The sequence below is a fragment of the Rhineura floridana genome, chromosome 12, assembly GCF_030035675.1.
Source record: "Rhineura floridana isolate rRhiFlo1 chromosome 12, rRhiFlo1.hap2, whole genome shotgun sequence".
Taxonomy (NCBI): Eukaryota; Metazoa; Chordata; class Lepidosauria; order Squamata; family Rhineuridae; genus Rhineura; species Rhineura floridana.
In genome coordinates, this window is record NC_084491.1 from 27,470,735 (window position 1) to 27,492,188 (window position 21,454).

Genomic DNA, 21,454 nt, shown 5'->3' on the forward strand with positions numbered 1-21,454 from the left:
TTTTAAAAAAAAGTAATTATATCTCTAATACCATGTTAAACATTGCCAAGAATATGGGAGTCTCCTGAAACGGGTATTTCCTGTTTTTATTAGGATATATAACTGGTGATTGTGAGCCACTTATAAAAACCAGATCTCTCACTATGTTGGCCTCTTGCACATTCCCCTCAAAGAGGAAATACATCGCTCCCATCTCGCAAAGGGACACCAATTTGGATAACATTCATACATGCTGATTTCTGTGCATAGATTCAAATGTAAACGTAATGGCTATAGTTTAAACAGAGTCACAGTCATTCCCAGCATAGTGCGGAAGACTGTGTAGCCAGGTGGTGTGTGCCTATCCAGTCTGCTAACAAGGCACTAACTGTTGAAGGGCAACTTCATCTCTTCTTAGGGCTCTTTATCTTTATTTATTTAAAAATGTATACTCCACTTTTCACCTGGATCTGCATCTGATTCTGGATCTCAAAGTGGCTTGCAAAAAATACAAACACACAGTGTAGAAAATGAAAAACTGCCTTTGACCAAACCATGTGTGTTTTCTCTTGTGTCAGTTATTACCCACTGGAATCGGCTGTCAAAGTGAGTTTATAGCAGCCCACAAGGTAGACAGAAAGGGTAGAGAATCTTCTAACTCTTACTCATTTCTCAAACCACTTTCTGAAGTGAAGGGTCAAATCTGTAAAAAAGTTTGGAGCAGCCATCTTAAAAAGGTACAGGCAGGGCATTCCAGGCAGGGGGTTGCCAACCCTGCTTGGATATGGATATCTTTGCGGAGGATCCTTGGTCAAGCTTTACCAACAGCACAATCCAAACCATATCTACTCAGAACTAAGTCCAATTGAGTTCTATGGGGCTTAGTAAGTGTGCTTAGAATTGCAGCCTTCAGGGGCATCCATCTTTACTCCTGAGTGCTCCCATCTAACATCTCCACAACACTAGGCTCCTTTCTTCCTACAGTGGCCTTCTGGTGACTGAGCTGGCCTGAGGGCACTTAAACCCTTCTTGCCAGAAGCAAGTAGGCTAGATTAAATGTTCCCTACCCAGGCTCCATCTTTTAGCTAAGATTTCTACCTTAATTTCCAATCAGAGAAATATTTTCATTTGATTTGTATGCTCCAAGCAACTGTGGTTGATGCTTAATATATCATGCTTAATGACATCACCAGGGCCCGACCCTGTGGCATCACTACAGCCCACCCCATGACATCACTGCGACCTGCCCCATGACATCACTAGGGCCCACCTCTGAAAGCCTTTTTGGTTTGGGGATGCTTCTGACTTGGCAACCCTACTTGCGTGCCTGGATGGAGCATAGAAAGGGGTTTGTGAGTGTGTATAGAAACTTGCCTACTGTACAGAGGTAAAAAAATAATATTTGTTGATCTGCCCCTTTTGCTTAGGCCCCACCCACCATTGACATGACCCCCCGCCCGAAGATTGGCCAGAAGGGAATGTGGCCTTTGGGCTGAAAAAGATTCCCTATCCTGTCCCTATTAATTATGGCTGCAAAGATCAACTTGAAAGCTTGTGTGACCAATTTCTGGGGAAAGCTTTCAAGCCAAATGGAGAGTATAGAAATTCCAGGATTAAGAGGATGCAATTGCTCCATTCCCTTACTTTAGCTCCTCATCCCTCTGTATGACAAGTAGAAGCAAAATCGATTACGAAACGGTAAAAAAAAATTGCTGGTGGAGGCATGCCTGGGAATCACAAGTGGGGAGAGTGCTGTTGAGTTCAGGTTCTGCTTGGGGGGGGTTCCCATAGGCATCTGGTTGACCACTGTGAGAACAAGATGCAGGACTAGGTGGGTCATTGGCCTTACCCAGCAAGCCCTTATGTTCTTAAATGTGCATAATTTATTGTGACCACAGAATCCACCTTTTCTTGGCAGTTCATGTTACTTTGCTGAAGCATTTTGTCTTTAAAGTATGGAGTAAACAGAGGTCTGAATTGACTGTACCAGTTGGAACTCTTTTACTTAGCAAAATGTTCTGACCTTTTCCAAGTGGTTGGTACATTCTTTGGATAGGGTAAAGGGGGAGAGAATGGCAGCCTCTTTGCTCCACATCACCTGGGACCTGCTCATCCCTTTGCATTAACTTCTATCCAGAGGCAACCAAGGGGGGGAGGCATTTTTAATAACTCTAGCTGATAGCCTATCATCCTGTGATGAGTTGCGAATCAATAAATCATGTGAGAAGTGCTCTTATCTAGGCCAGCTCATATCAGCATCTATGCTCAAAGAACATTTCCAGGCTGGGCTGCAAGAGCCTGCCACATGCTTGATGCCAGCTTTTTTAAGAGTTGTTTTTGGCTGATGTTTGTTGTGAGAAAAATCAAATTCCATCTCTTTGCACCATTAGAAAGAAATGGAATGAAAAGTCTGGCTGGAATCTTTCAATCTTTCTCATTCCCCTGCCCCCCACCACCGCATTCTCTGCCATCTATGGCTATAGGGAGAAAAGTCGGGTCCACTCAGCTTATAAAGAAGCTGCCTGCCTTCTAAGAAACATATTGTAGAGTTGTGACATTCATCATTTCCTCCCTTTTTGCTATGATCCCCTCCTTCTTAATTTTTTTTTAAATAAACTGATTTTCTGTCATGTTCCACATCATTGTGAAGCTTCTAGTCCTCAGCGACATGCAGATTCCATGATTTCAGGAAACCTTTGCACCCTAAATGCTACTCTAATTTTTTTCCTTTGATGCTTTCATCTGTGTTTTACATTTTGTATATTGTATACTTTAATTTTTGCATGTGGTGAAAAGCAGGGTATAATGTTTTAAAATAAATGAAATAAATTAGACAGGAGGTGCAGATGTTGGTATCGACACTGGATGTGGGACTCTGCATCCTGAAAATCATAACCAACACAAAATCCACTTTGCAGTTCTATTTGTTTTACATTTTTATTATCATCACTGTGAAACATCCATTAATTGCCAAATGGGGTGGCAGGCACTATATGATACTGAATTCAGTCCATGTCCAAAAAATCAAACCTTATACATAATCTGTGGGCAGAACAAGAGGTGACGACGAACACAGGGGTGACACTGGAAATGACAGCCTTGTGCTAAGTTCCCTTCCTCTGCCCTGTAATGTGTAATTACTAAATCATGTACCTTTCCCCTGCACCTCTCTAGTTAAAAGGATCTCAGGTAGCAGGTGATGGGAAAGGCTCTTCTCTGTCTGCAACTGTGGAGAGTGCTGCTGCTGCCAGTCAGAGTAGACAGCCCTGGTCTAGATGCACTACCAATCTGATGTGCTATAAGGCAGGGTCCTGTGGAACTGAACACACTGCTATGTGATTTATTTATTTATTTTAAATGATTACATACTGTCTTAATATTTAAAATATACCAAAGTGGTGTACAAAAGAACAAAAGCGTACAATACATAGTAACATAATATAAAAACAGCACAAAATACAATTCTGTACTTTCACAGTGACCAGTAAGAAATGCAACTGGTCAGTGGAGGCTGGTCCATTAGAGCAAATGGGCCGTTGCCCTACCGACCTGAGTCTGCCCTCAGCCAGCCCTCACCTGCCTGCCTTCTTCCTTGCAGCCAGTCCAGGGGGTGGCACTGCTGAGCACCTTGGGCAGCTCCTTGAAAGTTTAGATTAAAACTTGGAGCAGATTTGCTGCCCCACTGACAACGGAGCCACCAGTCTCCACCGGGCACCAGACACCGCTGCAACTAGTATCACTACAGTGACTGTGCTTGGGAAGACAAAAAACGTTTTGAATATGCCAAAAACATAAAATCGTCAGCACGTGACTTATTTCACATGGCAGGTGCCACCTCACTTAAAAAAAAAAATCTTTACAAAAATGTGTCAGCAGTTTAGTGCACATTTTCCCCCTAACAGGAATATTTTTCAAAGCAATTTCTATTATAATGAATTTTTTTCTGTTATTTTCACTGAAGTGTGCATTTTTATGCACATCTTCCCCCAACAGAAACTTTTCTGTACATAATACTTGGTTGGAGAACTGCATTGCAAAATTCAGACCAGTGCACATTTCAAAAGATAGCCTTAGACCAGCCTTTCCCAACCAGTGTGCCTCCAGATGTTGTTGGACCACAATTCCCATCTTTCCTGACTATTGGCAATGCTGGCTGATGGGAGCTGTGGTCCACAACATCTGGAGGCACACTGGTTGGGAAAGGCTGCCCTGCACCATTCCCTGGACGACTAGTCCTCACTGTGTTATATCGGATCCATCACAGCTTTCAAACTAATAATGTTAGGGCACATGCCACATCTGACTGGGATGGCAAATAAGGATGCCGTCAAGACTGTGGGAAGGGCTGAACCTTCTGGATGAAGCCCCATGATGCTGAGTTCTCATTCCCTAAGTAATCATTGACCTTGAAGCCATTCCTGCTGGGCTATAGAGCATAGTGTGTTGCTAGTTCATTGATTATCAGTGCTCAGATGTTATCTCCCAGTTTTAGTCAAAAAATGCCCTCTGCCTGTAGCCTTTTAAAACAATTGCTGGGGAAGGGCCTATCCCAAAAGCTAAAGGGGCTGGGGCTGTTCTGGCCCTTACTCTTTTGCAATTCTGTAGTTGGTTCATGGAATTTCAGCCAAGCTGGTTGCAAGGAATGAGCTATAACCACTATATCAGGACCAGTTCTAACTGTAAGATGCAAACGTTTTAAACCACTTGGGGCTCTATGCACACAAGTAATCAGGAAGGCCAAAGTGCAAAGCATCTGAAAGCCATCTTCAGGCACTCAGCCACATGAGGAAAAGTCAGCGTGGATAGATGTTGCTATACCCATCATGCCCAGCACGCATGGCCAATGGCCAGGAATGATGGGAGTTGTAGTTCATACCATCTGGAGGGCACTTGCCTTAATCATTGGTTCATCCCACACTTTTCAGTTTATTTCCTCGTCACTATCCTAACTGCAAAGAGTCAGGGTTTTTTCTTTAAAGTGGATTTGTTGCCCAGGGGTGAAAGCACACTTTAACCCATTTTAATTGTGCAAACCTAGATTTCCAGTATGTGCTTGAATCCCTCCCACAAAATATTGACAGTTTGGAGGTGACCTTATGGAGAATTGGAGCAAGAGTCTGTCTAGTTCAGTGCTATCTTCCTCCACTGGTAGCAGCTCTCCTAAGGCAGATATCTTTCCCAGACCTATTCAGGAGTTGCCAAGAGGTCAGTTCCGGACCTTCTACATGCAAAGGATTACTTCCCCACTGAGATCTGCCCCTCTCTCACTAAAAGAAGAACCCACCAGATTTTCTTATCCATAACAGAATTTTGTTATGTGTTCTTAGCATTTTGAACCATTTTTAGCAGTTAAGTTAATAACAAAATGATGGGTCTAGTTTGACTGAAGACATGCCTGCCATCTTGGGGACGCTTTTGGATTGATTTCCATGGAAACACATGGAAGTGCTATGAACTTAAATGGCTTGATTAAATGTGGTTAATGCACCCTTACGGAACTGTGGGAATTGTAAGTCTTGCAAAAGCAATAGTGAGTGATGGGCGAAAATGTCTATTTCGATTTCTTTCCATTTCTCATTTTTCCAGTCGTAAGTTTGGTTCTCCACAATCCATATCACTTAGCTATTTTTTCTCTTAAAAAGTCCTCATCAAAATTCAGCAGCATTTGAGTGCAAGTTTCCCCTAATATACACATTTTTGCATGCGAGTTTGTCTAATTACATATTTTGGCATAGCACCTTTTCTTAATATAATGAATTGTTGCATGTTATTTTCAGTAGCATATGCTTTACTGTGTACACTTTACTGTAGTATATGTATTTTTGTACACATTACTTGGCTTGAGAACTGCATTGCAAAATTCAGAGGAGTATGAATGTTGAAGGATGGGTATCTTTTGGTTTGCGTAGTCTTTCAGAATTAGCTATGTTTGCATCTAAAAGTGAATTGGATCAAATTTCTTCCCCCGTCTCTAGCAACAATCATTCTGATAGAGAACCTCAGTGCAACAAATATATGCATTGTACTGAGGTGCTATTCAAAGAACCAGAGTTGCCTGCACCTCCCTGTTGAGTGCAACACTGAGTGGCACACTTGAGATGGCTGTGTGCAATGTGTGACATGAATGGCCCTAACTCTGAAGCTTACAGCCTGCTGTCTACTCTGTGCACGTGGGTGGCTTCTTGAAGAAAGGGTTATTTCCTCCACGTTGAGACTGCAAAAAGTTGGCGGAGGTCTCCCTCTGGGCTTCGTCGCACATGGCCGGTGACTGTTTGCCAAAGGAGCTGCTTCCAGAAGCTGATAACTTTTGCCATGTCTCCCCATACATAGCGATCTGTCACTACAGCCTCAAGCTGCCGGAGAGTTTCAATATTTAACTTGAAATCCAGCCAGTAAACTGGAAGCTGCCTTCTTTCTGTTTCTGAGGGAACAAATAAATAAGGAGCTGGGAACAATGACAGGAAGAGCCTCTCTTCCCAGGCTGCCTGCTGTAGCGTAGCAGAGCCTGGGTGCAGCTTTATTGACAACATCTTTCCCTTCAGATGGTCTGTCTCCTCCTAAAGAGTGCTCTTGCAGACTGCAGCTGTGAATGCACAGGATTCCCAGGGCTAGCTTTGCATCCATGGGGTGTCTTTGGGTACAATAGGCGAGGCTGGTAACCTCCATGGGAAAATGTGTCCCTAGAAACTGGGTGATGTTTTTTTAACCTGTGTTTTACCATAAAGTTGGGAGTGTGATTGATAGTGAAGCCACAATCAGGGCCAGTCCTCCCATGCTTAGGTAGAGTGTGGGTGGGGACCTTGGGCCCAAGGGCCAAATGGGGTCCTCCAGACCTCTCTCTATAGACAAATTCGTGGAGGATAAGGCAATCAGTGGCTACTAGCCATGATAGCTGTGGTCTGCCTCCAGAATTGGAGGCAGTATGCTTCCAAATATGAGCTGCTGAGTGCTCCCCATATGGGCTTCCCGTGGGCCACTGTGAGAACAGGATGCTGGACTAGATGTGCATGATCCAGCAGGCTGTTCTTACATTCTTATGTTCTATATGGACTTTCCCCAGGCTACGTCTTCTCCCCAGCCCAACCCAGTCTTCCCAGGCCACAAGGAAAGCCTGGGCAAAAAGATATGTCTTCACAATATGTCTAAAATGACTACACACAGAGAGACATACAGATACCCACAAACACACACACATTTGGAGTATGTTCTCTGGATCATAGCTCAGTGGTAGAGCATCTGCCTTGATTGTAGAAGGTCTCAGATTCAGTCTCTGGCATCTCCAGGTAGGAATGGAAGAGTCTCCTGCCTGCAATCCAGGAATACTGCTGCCAGTCAGTGTAAACAATATTGAGCTAGATGGACCAATGGTCTGATTTAGTATAAGGAAGCATCCTATGTTAAATCTGGAGTGGCCACTTTAGAGGTTTTTATTTATTTATATCCCACTTTTCCTCCAAGGACCTCAAGGTGGCAGACATGGTTCTCCTTCATCTCCATTATATCCTCACAACAACTTTGTGAGGTAGGTTAGGCTGAGAGACTGTGACTGGCCCAAGGTCACCCAGCGAGCTTCATGGCTGAGTCAGGATTTGAACCCTGGTCTCCCAGGTCCTCGTCCAACACTCTAACCACTACGCCACACCGGCTCTCCGGTTTTTTTTTAAAGAAGGTCTAAGAACTAAGCAAAAAAGAAGTAAGGCATTAAAAAACAATAGTCAGGCTGCCCCGGGAACAATGCCTGTTTAAGTCTATTGATTTGTTTTGTGATGATCTTCATGTTGTTTTCTAACAGAGGTTACTCAGTTGGTGTGGTTATAAATCTAATTTGCCTGTTCAACAAGTTGTCATAAAGAACTCATTTATTAGTAATGCTTCTAAGAGTTAGAATCTCAGTCTGAGGAGATCATGTAGCAAGCCAGCTGCCGATGCAATTTCTTCATCCCAATGCCAATTTCAGGTCTTGGCAGTTGATTGTCAAAGTCTCCTGGGTCTAGTTTTCATGCTGGCAGTAAGCCTGAGTCTGGACTGTGCTGCTTCTGACTGCAAGTCAGGGCTGGCATGATGAAATAGTTACAATGCTCGTCAGAACAATTCTCCCTTGCATATAGAAAACTAATGAGTCAGGGTAAAGACTTGGCTAGAACTCCACCCCCTGATATTGACGAGAGAGAAATTAGATTCAGTTCTCATTTAAAACCAAATCTATCACATTTACAATTTTCAAAACAATCTGAGAACCAAAGCACAGCTCTCTTTTGAAAGTTGCCTGGATTTGAATTTTGTGACGCGCTTCTCCAACCAAAACAAAAAATGCATATATTAGGGGCAAGTGTGACTAAAAGTGAATTATCAGTGAAAATAATGTACAAGAGTGCATTATATTAGGAGAAATTGCTTGCAAAAGTATGTACAGTAGTCAAAACTGCAATGTATTTCTTTGGTGAAATTCGCACTAAAAATGCTGAAGAATGTTCATGTGGATTTTTTTTAAAAAAATCTACAAATTGCTGTGCAGAACTTAATTTAAGATTGGAAGAATGAAAAATTGAGATAACTGAAACTGACAAATCTTCCACCCCTACTAGATTTCTGCGTAGAAGGTTTTATTTACTTATATGAAGAAACATTCGATTGTGCAGACTCTCTGAACTAGTACAGCCCAGACATAGCTTTTCCACCTCCATGAGAACCAGGACTTGACCCCCACCCCACCCCTTTACCATACTGCAGGCTTTGCAACAGGAAGCAAAGTGCTGTGGTGGGGAAAGGGGAACCTACACTTATGCCTACCCATGAGATACAGAGAAAAGCTATAGTTCAGTGACAATGCATCTGCTTTATTATTATTTATTTATTTATTAAATTTCTTTACCGCCCCATAGCCGGAGCTCTCTGGGCGGTTTACCACATAAAAATCAATATACAGTATATAATATACAATTCATATTTGGTACAATTAACAGGAAAAACAATGCATCACATTTAAATAAACATAAGTAAACAATAAATCTCAATAATATACATAACATCAGAACAGATTACATAAAACAAAACAAACATAGCCTACAATATCTACAATGTATTCTCCAATGTCCCATTATGCTTCTCCCCACCTAACCCCATCTTCCATAACCAATAGCACTATAAACATGCAGAAGGCCTCAAGTTCACTCCTTGGCATCTCCAGATAGGGCTAGGAGAGAGACCCCTGTTTAAAATCCTGGAGAGCAGCTTTCTGTGACAGTGCTGAGCTAGATTGACCGGCTGTCCTATTCAGTGTAAGGCAGCTTCCTACGTTTGTTAGTTTTAGCGAAGTCAATTTCAGATACATGCCCCCATCCCCCCCTACAGTTTCCTACCTTCTTGGGGTATTGCTACATGCTTACTCAGGGCAGAGGCCAATGGCATAAATCTTCCTTCTGCCATGTGGCATGCTTCTGTCGTTGGTTTGAGATGTCTTTTATAAAGACCTCTTTATTTGCCCAGGTTTTCCTTGAATTGTTATTGAAGCTGTATTTGGTAATTCTGACCTGTATTTTGAAATGGAAATGGACTGCCTTCAAGTTGATCCCGACTTATGGCTACCCTATGAATAGGGTTTTCATGGTAAGCGATATTCAGAGGGGGTTTACCTCTGAGGCTAGTCCTCTCTAGATGGTTAGGGCCTGCTCAGCTTGCCACAGCTGCACAAGCCAGCCCCTTCCTTGTCCGCAACTGCCAGCTGGGGGGCAACTGGGCTCCTTGGGACTATGCAGCTGCACAGGTGGCAGGGCACGTCACCCCTGAGCCACTCCCTGTGGGGTGATCCTTAGCTGGCCCTTGACACCCAAGAGAGACGAGCGGGGATTTGAACTCATAGGCACTGGACTCCCAGCCAGGCTCTCCTCCCAACTGTGCTATACCAGCTCACTGACTTCTATTTTATCTGTTATTATAATGATGTGGGGAGGAATGGTTTTATATTATTGTTTGTATATATTGACTTTTGTGTACTACGTAAGAGGTTTTTTTAAAAAAATAATAATAATAAAGCAGGTTATGAATGTTCTTAGAAAATGTCTCTGGCAAATTAAGATAATGGCTGGCTGAGATCTCACTAGCATTGCCTACCCATCCTGTGAGCCCAGTTTTAAAAAATTATGGGTTGCATCCAAGATAGGGATGGGGGAGAAATTCGATTCAGTTTGCATATAAAGGCCAGCCTACTTGATTCACACTTTCCGAAACAATACGTGCACAGCCACCCTTTGAAATTTGCACTTCTCCGAATTTTGCAGTGCAATTCTCCAGCCAAGTGATAGGTTCAAAAATGCATATACTACGCGGAAGTGTATGTTTAGATGCATATGTTACTGAAAATAACATACAAAAATGCATCACATTTGGTGAAATTGCTTTGCAGAAATGTGTATACTCGGCAAAATGACATGCAAACATGAGTATTGGGAGAACTAAGCACTAGAATGCTGATTTTCATGACTTTATTTTTTTAAAAATGCACACTGATGTGGAAATGCAGAGAACTGAACTTAAGATTGGGGAAAAAAATATGAGAAACTGAACCGAGTTGAAAGATTTGGAGAAAGGGCCATGGCACCACGGTAGAGCATCTATTTTGCATGCAGAACATTTCAGGTTCAGTCCCCAGCATCTCCCATAAGATTAGGAGAGACTCCTGTCTGAAATACTGAAAAGCTGCTGCCAGTCAGTGTAGACAATACGGAACAAGACAGACCAACGTACTGACTTGGTATATGGCAGCTTCTGATGTTTTCCCCATCCCTAATGCAACAAAGCCATTGTGCGAATGGAACAACTTTTGCTCGTGCAGGGCTGCACAGGGGCAGAGAGAAGAGGGAGCGTTCCACTGTACAAGCGGAAGCTGTTCCACTCATGCAGTGACTTCATTGGATGCAATCCTAAATTTAATAAAAAGAAGGGGGACTGACAAGGAGTTCTGGAACTCATTGGAGATGACCCAAGGATGCCCCCTTAACTATGTCCTGTTGCTGCCCTCTCTCATTCTCTGGATCGTTAGCCCATTGGCTTCCCCTCTTTCTGGGATTTATGTTCTTATAATGGAGTTAGCTAGTACTAGACAAGGAGTCGTTTCACCCCAGCAAGTGTATGCTGCGTTTAGGCTAATCTAATTTCTCGCAGCGGCAAGCAGAAAGAAGGCGAATCCTGGCGCTGCTTCCTATTGGGGAGGCATGTACTTAACTGGCGCTTCTGGAAACTGTAGTTGTGTGTTACCGTCTTAATCCCATGGGCCACTTAGGTGGAGGCAATTCCTCACCATTGTTCCAATTGCCTTGCGGGACACTCTGAATCAGGTGCTTTCCTGAGAACCGTAGTTATCGCCTTATAGCAGAGCTTCCTGCCTTGAAGTTCTAAGACATTGTCAGGAAACATTACTGAGCGTCTGGTGGCAGAAAATATAGATATCTTTATAACATGTAAGGAGTTTAAAAATACCCAAGCCTCTATGAAAGGTCAACGGCCTCCTGAACGCGTCTTGCATCAAGATGCAAACATTGTTGCAGGATGTTGGTTATACAATGGGTGTATGCTGCTCTGGAAGTGTGGTCTGTTGTTGTCGGCCATTGCATTGACCTCTGCTGCAGTGATTTTTCAGTGGTGTTTCAGGGAACACAATTAATCAGGGAGAAGTTACTGCTACGTTTTAGGGCATATGCTTTGCATGCACAAGGTTTGCCAAATTGGTTTGTTTGCTTATTTAAAGAAACTTTATCCTGCTCTTCAGCCACAAGAAAAGGCTCCAAAGTAGCTTACAGATCACTGTGAACAAGATCACCCCTGCTGTCATTTTTACAATCTATAAAGCCATGACACATAAGGAAAATGGACTGAGAGGGAGGAGGAAGGAAGCAAACTCAAATACAAGTTCTTACCAATTCTTCTAATGACCAGTTGGGGCGGAAAGGTTCAAGGACAGGAGGCACCAAAGGTCGCTATTTTCTCAGCTGTGCCAAGCGATGGACCTGCATCTCTTCTCTTCCCTCCTCTCTTACAGCCTGGTAAAGGCTGCTGCTAGGTGACAGCTGATGGAGGTTCAGTCCTTGGAATCTTCACTAAAAAGGAACAGGTAGCAGGGAATGGAGGAAGTGTTTGTTTGAGAACCAGGAGAACACTGCTGGTAAGTGTACACGTTACTGAGCTAGGTGAGAAAATAATTTGACCTGGTTATAAGGCTGTTTCCCATGTTTCTTGGAAGCTTGTTAGGGTCCTCCACTGAGGAGAACATTGAGAGTGGGCAAGCTTCTCTGAAAGCTGGTTTGCCCTCCATTCTGCATGGGTGAGAACAAATGACAGGGCTTGCTTACAGTCTAAGCCTCTCTGTAAAAGTCCAGTCTGGTATTGCAACCTTGGTCACTGATATTTATTTATTTATTACATTTATACCCTGCCTTTCTTTTCATCATAGAAACCCAACATGGCTTACATAGAGTTCCCAGGCAGTCTCCCATCCAGGCACTGACCAGACCTAACCCTGCTTAGCTTCAACAGGGTGCTGGCCTCATGAGCCTTCAGACCACAGCCTGTGATAATTGTTCATCCCCAGTGTTAAATGATGTAAGGCCCAATGGGAAGGGTCATAACTCAGCAATAGAGTATATCCGCTGCATGCGGAAGCTCCCAGGTTCAGCCCATGCCATCTCCAGGTGGGGCTGAGAGGACCTCTGCTTGGAATCCTGAAGAGCGGCTGCCAGTTAGTGTAGGTAGTGCTGAGCTAGGTGAACCTCACCCAATGGCCTGACTCAGTATAAGGCAGCCACTCATGTAATGATGCAGTTGACTGGACTGGTGCCTTTGGCCCAGTCCTCCAAGAAGCGACAAGAGGCTGCTTCTTAGCCTCCGTTTAATTTCCACAAAGCTTCCCATCAAGTCTCACCCTGAGGCATTATGGGAAACGAAAAGTGTGGCCAGGCCCAGCTGCCCAGCAAACCCCAGCCTTGAGCAGGAGGTTGCAGTCGATGGCCTTATAGTTCCCTTCCAACTCTACTAGGCTATGGAACCGCAGCCAGGTAAGCCGACCAGGGCCCACTGACAGAGGGGGAGGCCTAAACTAGCCCAGACACTTTGCCTGCCCCCCCTCAAAATAGAGCTGACCATGTTAATTGACAATGGGAGGTTACAGTCATTTATATCACGGCAGCCTCTGGACCAGAAGTGTGCAGGCTTCAGGCTTGCAGGAGCAACTTAGTGTTTTCTGCTGAGAGCTGCAGCGCCCACCGACTGAAGCCAGGTACAAAATGATGCCTCAGCTGGACAGACTAAGAATTAAGCAGCGCGTGCTCAGTCCAAGAATTTGTTATCAGTGTCAGAATCAGACTCACAAATCCTTTCATACAAAAATCCACTCTGGGTGTCCCCCCCACACACATACGTTCATTTTTCAGCAACTTAATTTAGCAAGAGAGGTCACATCCAGACCATACATTTAAAACACATTCAACACGTATTGAAAGCACATGGCTTCTCTCAGAGAATGCTGGGAACTGTAGTTTGTTAAGGGTGCTGAGGATTATGGCTCTGTAAGGGGTACACTACAGTTCCTAGGATTCTTTGAGGGAAGCAGTGTGCTTCAAATGTGCACTAAAAGTATGGAGTGGCTGTGACAGTACCTGCTTATTCAAGCATTTTAAAAGGTTTGAACAGATGACTGTTCTAGCCTGTTCTCTGCTGCCCTTAACAAACTTTGGGAGACGCGGTGTGCATTAAATGTGCATTAAATATATGGTGTGGAAGTGACCTCTCTCTGTGTATACCCTGTTTGTCTTCCCATATAAATGAATGGTAGCCATTCACTAATTTGGGGAGAAGCAAAGGACATAGAAATGCTGTGATGAGTGCACACAATCTTCCTACTACCCCTAACATGATTCTGGCTGCAGAGTCCACAGATGTTCACTGCCACTCCCACACACCTCCAGTTTTGGTAAATGAAAAAAAAAAAACACCTCCCTCCATACCATTCCATCTATCGTAGTGATGGTCATTTGGCTTGCCACTGAAGCCTAGTTTACTACAACCATCAGTTTCCTTTGCAGGATGCAAAAGTCCCACTGTGTCATCCTCCCTACAGGTGTGGATATTACAGAATTTGGAAATGTGTACTTTTGGAAGGATAGTTGCATGTATGGTTTGCGTTTTGGTCCAGGAAGTGTGAATTTGGTAGGTTTGCTTTAGAATGTGAAGGAAACCACTTTCTCCCCATCTCTAGTTGCTGGGGATGAAATTTGCGAACATAAGAAGTAGTACCCTGCTGGATTATAGGGAAGGCCCATTTCATCTAGCATCGTCTTCACAACTTTTTTTTTTCATGCACAGGAGAGCCAGTCATATGCTGGGGAGAAAGTGGAGACAGTAACTTCCCATGCAGAAGCTCTTTGCTTCTCCCCTTCCAACACTGTCTTGTTGACCTCTCTACAGTAGATAATTTCCACAGCTAATCCTGCTCTTGCACTGCCACAAAATAATCCCTGTAGCTGTAACTTCAGCAGTTAAACCAGCTTGCCCTGCCGGCCTCAGAACTGCTTAATAGCATCTTCTGCAGGACTCTCATCAGAAGTCCACGAGGCTATGACGATGCTTGAGTTCCACGTCCCAATCTGTTAATATTTCCTGACACTTTGGTATGGTTTGTGTCATCAGATTTGCCTGGAGAGGTGGTGGCAGTGCCCACATTTTGTTGTTGCTGTGAGCATCATAGTGACAGGTGGCCTTTTTGCTTTGGGCTATCTCCAAGGAAACGAGTGCAGATCTTTCTGTTTACCGGAGTTAGAGTACCACTTTAAAAACTGGGATTCAGTGTGTGGAAATGGAGCCCTCTTGCAGATAACCTAACAGAGATCAACAGCAGCAAATGATGGGTTTGAATGAGAACTAGAAGAGGGAGGTAGAATATCTATTTTTGTGTTTGCCAAGACTGGAACTATTTCCAGCTCTGCCACAGACTTCTCATTCAACCTTGTGCACACCTCTTATGACCCCTTTCCAGATATTTTGAAAGTATGCAGACTGAACAAATGGAAGGAACAGGAGCAAATAGGGAGCCATGGTAGTAGTCCCCAATACCAGCCTCCATGTATTGATTGGCTAGATATCTATGGAGGCTGCACATGTACAAGCTATAGGCTCTCTCCATGTGATCTGGTGGCTTGCAAAATGCAGGATACCAGATAGTATGCCCAGCTTGTGTACCTGGTAGGCTTTGTGCACGCAGAGCTGATCAATATATGAAAGTTAAGGGTAGAGCTGATGGGTGTGATTCTGCAATGCACTGTATGAGGGAATACTCTTAAGGTTGGTCTAGGAGCTGCAGCTGGTGCAGAGTGCAGTGGCAAAGTTGCTTGTGGGGGCAAACTCCACCATCATATAATACCTTACTTATAGGATTTGCACTGGCCGGTTTAGAGAAGAAAGAAACAAAAAAAAAATTCTCCATCTATTATTATTACATTATTTATTACTAAGACAAGAGCAACAACAATGGCATACAAACAAATACAGCAAATTAAAACAAGAAACTAAATCAGCAGCCGCCCATTCAAACGTGCAAGAAAACCAAACTGCTGTAAGTTTAAAATGCTTACAAAATGTTTTTGCCTGGTACCTAAATAACAGCAACAAGGTCCCCTGGGAGGATTCCTTCAGGAGGTCATTTCAGAGGCGAAGTGCCCATACAGAAAAGGCTTTCTCTCTCTTTTCCACCCGCCATGCTTCAGAAGGCCTTGGGTGACAATCTCTGTGGACTGTAGAACCTATGCTTTGCTTGTCAAAGTTCCCACATTCAATTTAGAAGGTTCTCTATTTAGAAGGATCAGGTGACAGAAAAGACTTTTTGTTAAAAAAAAAAGTGTCTGAAACCATGGATAGATGCTGCCAATCTGTGTAGACAATACTAGGTTAGATGAACACATACCCTGACCTTGTATAAGGCAGCTTTATACATTGCATAAGAATAGCTGTCTTTGTGGTTCTTCTACCTTGAGCCTAGTAGGGAACCTGAGGAAGGCCAGATCAGTTGTGTATTTACACCTTGACTCTAAAACATTATATGGATGAGGGTTTGCACCAGAGGGTATCAAGGCTGATACGCCCCAGGACCAGCAGAGGGCCTTCTGTCTTAATTGTGCTACCATTTCCACTTTGCATAGAGTATCCAAGAAGATCAGATGCAGCCTAAAAGTTTCCACCTCTGACCTCTTCCATATCAAGGGTCCTCATTGAGGGTGCCATATTCAAGGCTCCCCCAAATCTTGGAGCCAGCACTGTTTGTCACCATTGTGTTTAGGGTCTGGGCATTGTGGTGGGGGTTTCATATCAGAGGGTGGGAAAGGCCAGACTAACACCGAGAAAGTCTGCAGTTGTGATATGGTTTGAATCTGCAGGGAGCTGATAGGAGCGAAGGAGTGAGAAACTCTGGGTAAATCTAGATGCCTTATCATGCAGGATGCAAGTGCAGCTTCCTGTTGTTGTCTCAGGCATTTCCAGGGTTTTGTTTCACCAAAGTGTTCTATGGAAATGACTGGGCCCAATGTCATCGAGCTGTTCCTGTGACGCCGGAAGGGGGCATCTTATTGCAATTGTCTTGCATCCTCCTCTCAGATGCTTGACCTTGGAAGGCAGGAAATCCCTTTTGTCTGAAAGCAGATGGTGTATCCTTTAAGGAGTCCAAACGGGCAAATGAATACATGTTGGCTGCTCCTAGTGCTCAGGAGCTGATTTAGTCACTGATATAAGGAACAGACTGAGCCAGAGATAAGGTCCATTTGGGATGTTTCTTCTTTCCAAATCTCTGTTCAGCCATGAAGCTCACTTGCAAGACCTTGGACCAGTCTTTCTCTTGGCCTACCTCAAAGGGTTCTTGTGAAGATAAAATGGAAGAGGGGAATAATTTCCACTGTCAAGCTCCATGGAAGAAAGGTGGGATATAAATGAAATAAATAAATAGTACTCTGAACTATCCTGGACCTGTGGGGAACCAGAAGCCATTTCCAAAGTGGTCAGGATTGCAGAGATGGCTTCCAGTTTCTCATGCATTCATCCTGTTTTATAGTAGTCTTTCTATACACAATAGTGTGCCACCTGCATGCACAACTGCATGCAGCAATTTGGCAGTGGTTTGCCTGTTGTCTGCATGCTTACTTACTAAACCCGTAAGCCCTTTTACTGGCAAAAGCCATAAGTGTATTCTAACCCCAGATGCTATAAAAAGGGGGGGGGATTGCTTGCTTCTGGTTATCTTAGGCACAATCTCAAACACAATGGGCTGTACCCAACATTCTCTGTCCACTAGTGCTCTTGCGCTAACAGATGGGAGAGTTTTAATGTTGCGCAATGGAGGAATCTAGTGTAACATTTGTGCTAGGGGAACCCATTGCGCAACAGATTACACAATCTATTGTGCAACAAAGTACCCAGCACCTGCTTATGGATCCTCTTGTGCAACACCATTCCACTGACACAAAACATTTTGCCAGAGCAACAATTATACCAATAAGTGACTTTAACTTAGCACTACATTGAGTACAACCCAATAGCTGGATGTGGACAAATTTGGCACTCAAGTCCCTTTCCATTTTGGATTAGAAACCCTTTCCCCTCAAAGTCTGCAAAAAAATAAATAAATCCTGCCCTTCCTTCTTCATCAGTGGCCATGCAAAGAGAACGTACAAACGACCTCTATTTTGTAAAGATAATCACAAAGGAGCCAGTGCATTGAAATGCGTTAGACAACTCTTTTCTGGTCACTAGCTCTTGTACACAAAGCTTCCCCTTTAATGGCCTGCATTTCTAACCAACATTGCCATCATTTTATTTCTGGGACTTAGGCAAGGAACAGGTGCTGAGCAACATCTGAAGGATTTATGATAATTTCCCCAACCTTGTGGGCAATTCTCTCTTCTCGCTGACATCTTCTGTGGTATCGCTGGGCCAGGAAGATGCGGAGTGTTCCAACAGCATGCAATTTCAGCGGAAGTTTTTGCCCCGGAGCTTACACGTCCCCATTGGGACAGTCAGAATTGAGCCCATCACTTTCAAGAGCCGCTAGCTTCTCTCTTGAAAATGCTAGTTGGGGCTGGTACAATTAAATCATTAAAAGCTCCCAAAGAGAACCTCTGTGGTTTTCCTGCCTGGGCAAAGCATAACATGAAGGCAGCACTGACACCTTTAGTCTCTCCTTTGCATTCATTCATTGCCCAATGGTCACCGTTCATAAGGGCAACATGCAAAATATACAGCAGGGGACAATGAAAGGCGGACAGAGAGGGGCATTGTTGCTTCTATTTGCCATATCCAGCAGTGAGTGCAGATCCTTAACGGAGACAAAATGGCACCATTTAGGCACAAAAAGGCATGCTTGGAGGAACCCTAAGGTTTGCAGAAGTACAAATGATCTTTAGGAAAAACAAATTAATTTGTGTAAGTTTGTTTTCCGATGGTACTTAAACCCTGCAAGGCTTCACCACATCTATAATGATGCTAATTGGAGATGCAAGATGATAAATGCAGATATGGCCTGTGTGTTTTGGTTTTGCCCTAAATAAGAAACCTTTTGCTAGAAACAATAAAGAAACTTGAAATTATAACAGGTTACCAGTAGACTCGCTGATTGTATTGTTGAGTTTTTAAAGGACTCTGTATTGTTTGATGACGCTGAAATGGTAGTGCACTTCCTAACAGGTGTTCGAATGATGATTTCTGCAAATCTGAAGAAAACAAGGACCCCAATGGTTGAAGACTAGATTGGGAAAGCATGGGATATAGCAGAGGTTCCTCCCAAACTGTGGTCCATGGACCTCTAGGGGATACCACTTAGGGCAGGAGTGGGGGGCGTTAGGCTTGGGGGCCACAGGAGGCCTTGCAAGGCTCTAAATCTGGCCCTTAGGACTCTCCCCACTCCACACCTCCTCTCTAGCCACACCTTGCCTACCTGGGCCTTGCCTCTCACCGGCCTTGTTTTGCACCCTCCTTAAGTGTTTTTGCCTGGCTGGAATATGTCCTTGAACTCTGATAATGCTTCTTGCTTGCCTGAATAAATGGAGGGCAGAGGGTGGTGTGCTGAGTGTATGTAGAAACTAGCCTGTTGTACAAAGGTAACATTTACATTAGTTGCTCCACCCATTTTTGCCTCTGACTCCACCCACCACTAGCATGTGACCCTCAGAAGTTTGCCCAGAAGGGAATGTGATGGTGGCAGCTGGTGGTTCTGTGTCAGTGGCGCAGTGGAATCCACTCTGCGTTTTAGTCTGAACTGACAAGGAGCTTTCCAAGGTGCTTCAGCTCCTTGAAAATTCCGACTAAAACCCAGAGCAGATTCCACTTCGCCACTGACACGGAACCACCAGCCGCCACTAGAATGGGGCCGTCAGGGTGAAAATGGTTTCTCACCCCTGACCCAGTGTCTCTGCAATAGAGGGAAGGTAGGATATAAAAACAAACAATTAGCAACCTTTTTCATGACTGGACAATTGTCCCTGAAAGAAACAGGGGAGCCCATTTTTGGTGGTGGCAGGGGCAAGGGAATTTGTTTTATGAGAAGCCCCCAGTTGGAAATAAATGTTGTACACCTATTCAAAACACCAGTTCTCTGTTATGAGTTTGAATATCAACGCTCACATCCATTTCCAAGGATAGGGAAAGGACAGATGTAAAACAGCCACTGTAGTAATAGCTGAACATTGCAATTTTCTAGCAAGGGGAACTGTGGGTAGTGGGAGGGTGGCGGTCGCTTCATGGAGTGGTTTGAAGACCGAGTGAGCAGAACCATGGCTTGCTGTCGCGGTCTGCAGGCTGCCCATTTCCTCTCCATGCAAGCTTTTCTGCTGTGGAGTGGGGCTGGATATCGGCATGCCTTTGCTTTGTAAATAGCTGATGTAAAATGCTTTGGCATCAAGAATGTTCTGCGCTCAGAGTTCACAGAACAGTTGCCCTCTTCAGGCATGTGTATTTCTTTAATTAATCAGCTTTCATGGTCCCAAAATAGAAATACTAATGAGAGAGGGTAGTGTTGCGGCCTCTGTGAGTTTGATGTGCTTTTTTAGAAAACGCATCTCTCGGAAGGCTGGATGTCTGAAGGTGACAACTGTGGGTAAATTAATCTGCATAGATTGAATTGTCTTTACCTGCAGTTTCAAGGATTGTTGTACCAAAACCTGCACAGTAAACCAGAGGTGTGCAACATATTCCAGTTGTTAGTGTTTTTCCACCTTAAATTGGTGGAATTCCTCTGAAAGAATTTGCTGGTGTCCTTCCAGCAAATGGTGAGTGTTTTTCTTAGAACAACTGCTACAAGTTGGATAATTAATTGCTCAAGGCCGTGGGGGCGTTGCATGGGAGATCTGGCCTAAAGTTACAAGTTCACTTTAGATGGAGAAAAAAAAGACAGTAGATGATGTTGGAACCCATAGTAACAAGATTGTTAGGTGAAAGATGACATCGACATGCCTCTCTTGTGATGCAAGGATGCCTTGGACCATTAGGCACACCGAGGATTTATCATCAGATTTATCCACCTCCCATTCTCAGCTGCTTCCTCCTTCAAATCCCATCATCACCTTACCTTTAAACCTAGTTCAGACATACAGGAAAATGTGGTTTCCACAATATGAATGAGCTTACATAAGCTTCAAGCTCTTGTGCTCCTCCCCTGCCCTCCTCTTTTGCAGTTGCAAGGGTAAGACTGGAATCATCCACCCCCATTTCCACTTTTAAACAAACCACTGTTCCTTGTGATATCAGAACTTGGGAAACTATGGTTTGTTTAAATTCTAGTTAGTGAAAGAAACCCAGAATATAAAACCATGTTTTGATCCGGGCTTGTTCCATTAATTAGAGTTTAATCAAGCCTGGGGTTCAGATGCAACAGGGACATTGTGCTTTGCTTGGAAGCATCTGCTTCTGCTTTTAATCTCTACCTCATGCCCACAAAATAGGGGGAGAGCACAAACTTGAGGTCTGTGCAGGCTCAAATTACACATGTTCCTAAATGCAAAAGCCCACCTACCTATCTTGCGGAGGACCCTCTTCCCCTGGCAGCCCAGCTTCCTATTGAAAGCAATAGGTAAAAAAAAGAATGAAATTGTAATGAATGAATAAAGAACCAAATGTCATTTTAATGAATGAATGAATAAGTAAATAACTATTTTTAATAATGAAACAATGGAGAAATGAAATGATTTCCCCCTCTTGCACACCTCTACTTACCATTTAAAACAACAAATGCAACTTTTAAAGCAGTTACAAAAGTCACAGGCTAGGGAGAGAATGTGGGGGGGGTGATGAGTTCCGCTTATCATCCATGATTTTATTTTATTCATAAGAATATTTATAAACTGTCAACTCATAAAAAATATCAAGATGGTATATAATAAAATCAGTAAAACATCATAAATCTATACCATTATAAAATCGTAAAATAAAGAACTAATGACCTACACTGAATCAT

The 21,454-nt window shown here is 43.6% G+C and overlaps 1 protein-coding gene across 4 annotated transcripts in view; it reads left to right on the forward strand.

The window, feature by feature from the left end:
* The window catches only part of ESAM (endothelial cell adhesion molecule), an 80,983-nt gene that overhangs the window by 40,446 nt on the left and 19,083 nt on the right, over nt 1–21,454 (forward strand). For 2 of the 4 annotated variants that reach the window (XM_061593034.1, XM_061593035.1), the window contains exon 2: nt 16,810–16,929. The exons of 1 other annotated variant lie outside the window; for it this stretch is intronic. In XM_061593034.1, the coding sequence (XP_061449018.1) occupies nt 16,810–16,929 (120 nt within the window). Of the gene's footprint in view, nt 1–12,014; nt 12,137–16,809; nt 16,930–21,454 lie in introns of those variants that run through there. One more of the 4 variants, XM_061593036.1, reaches the window with a different exon arrangement.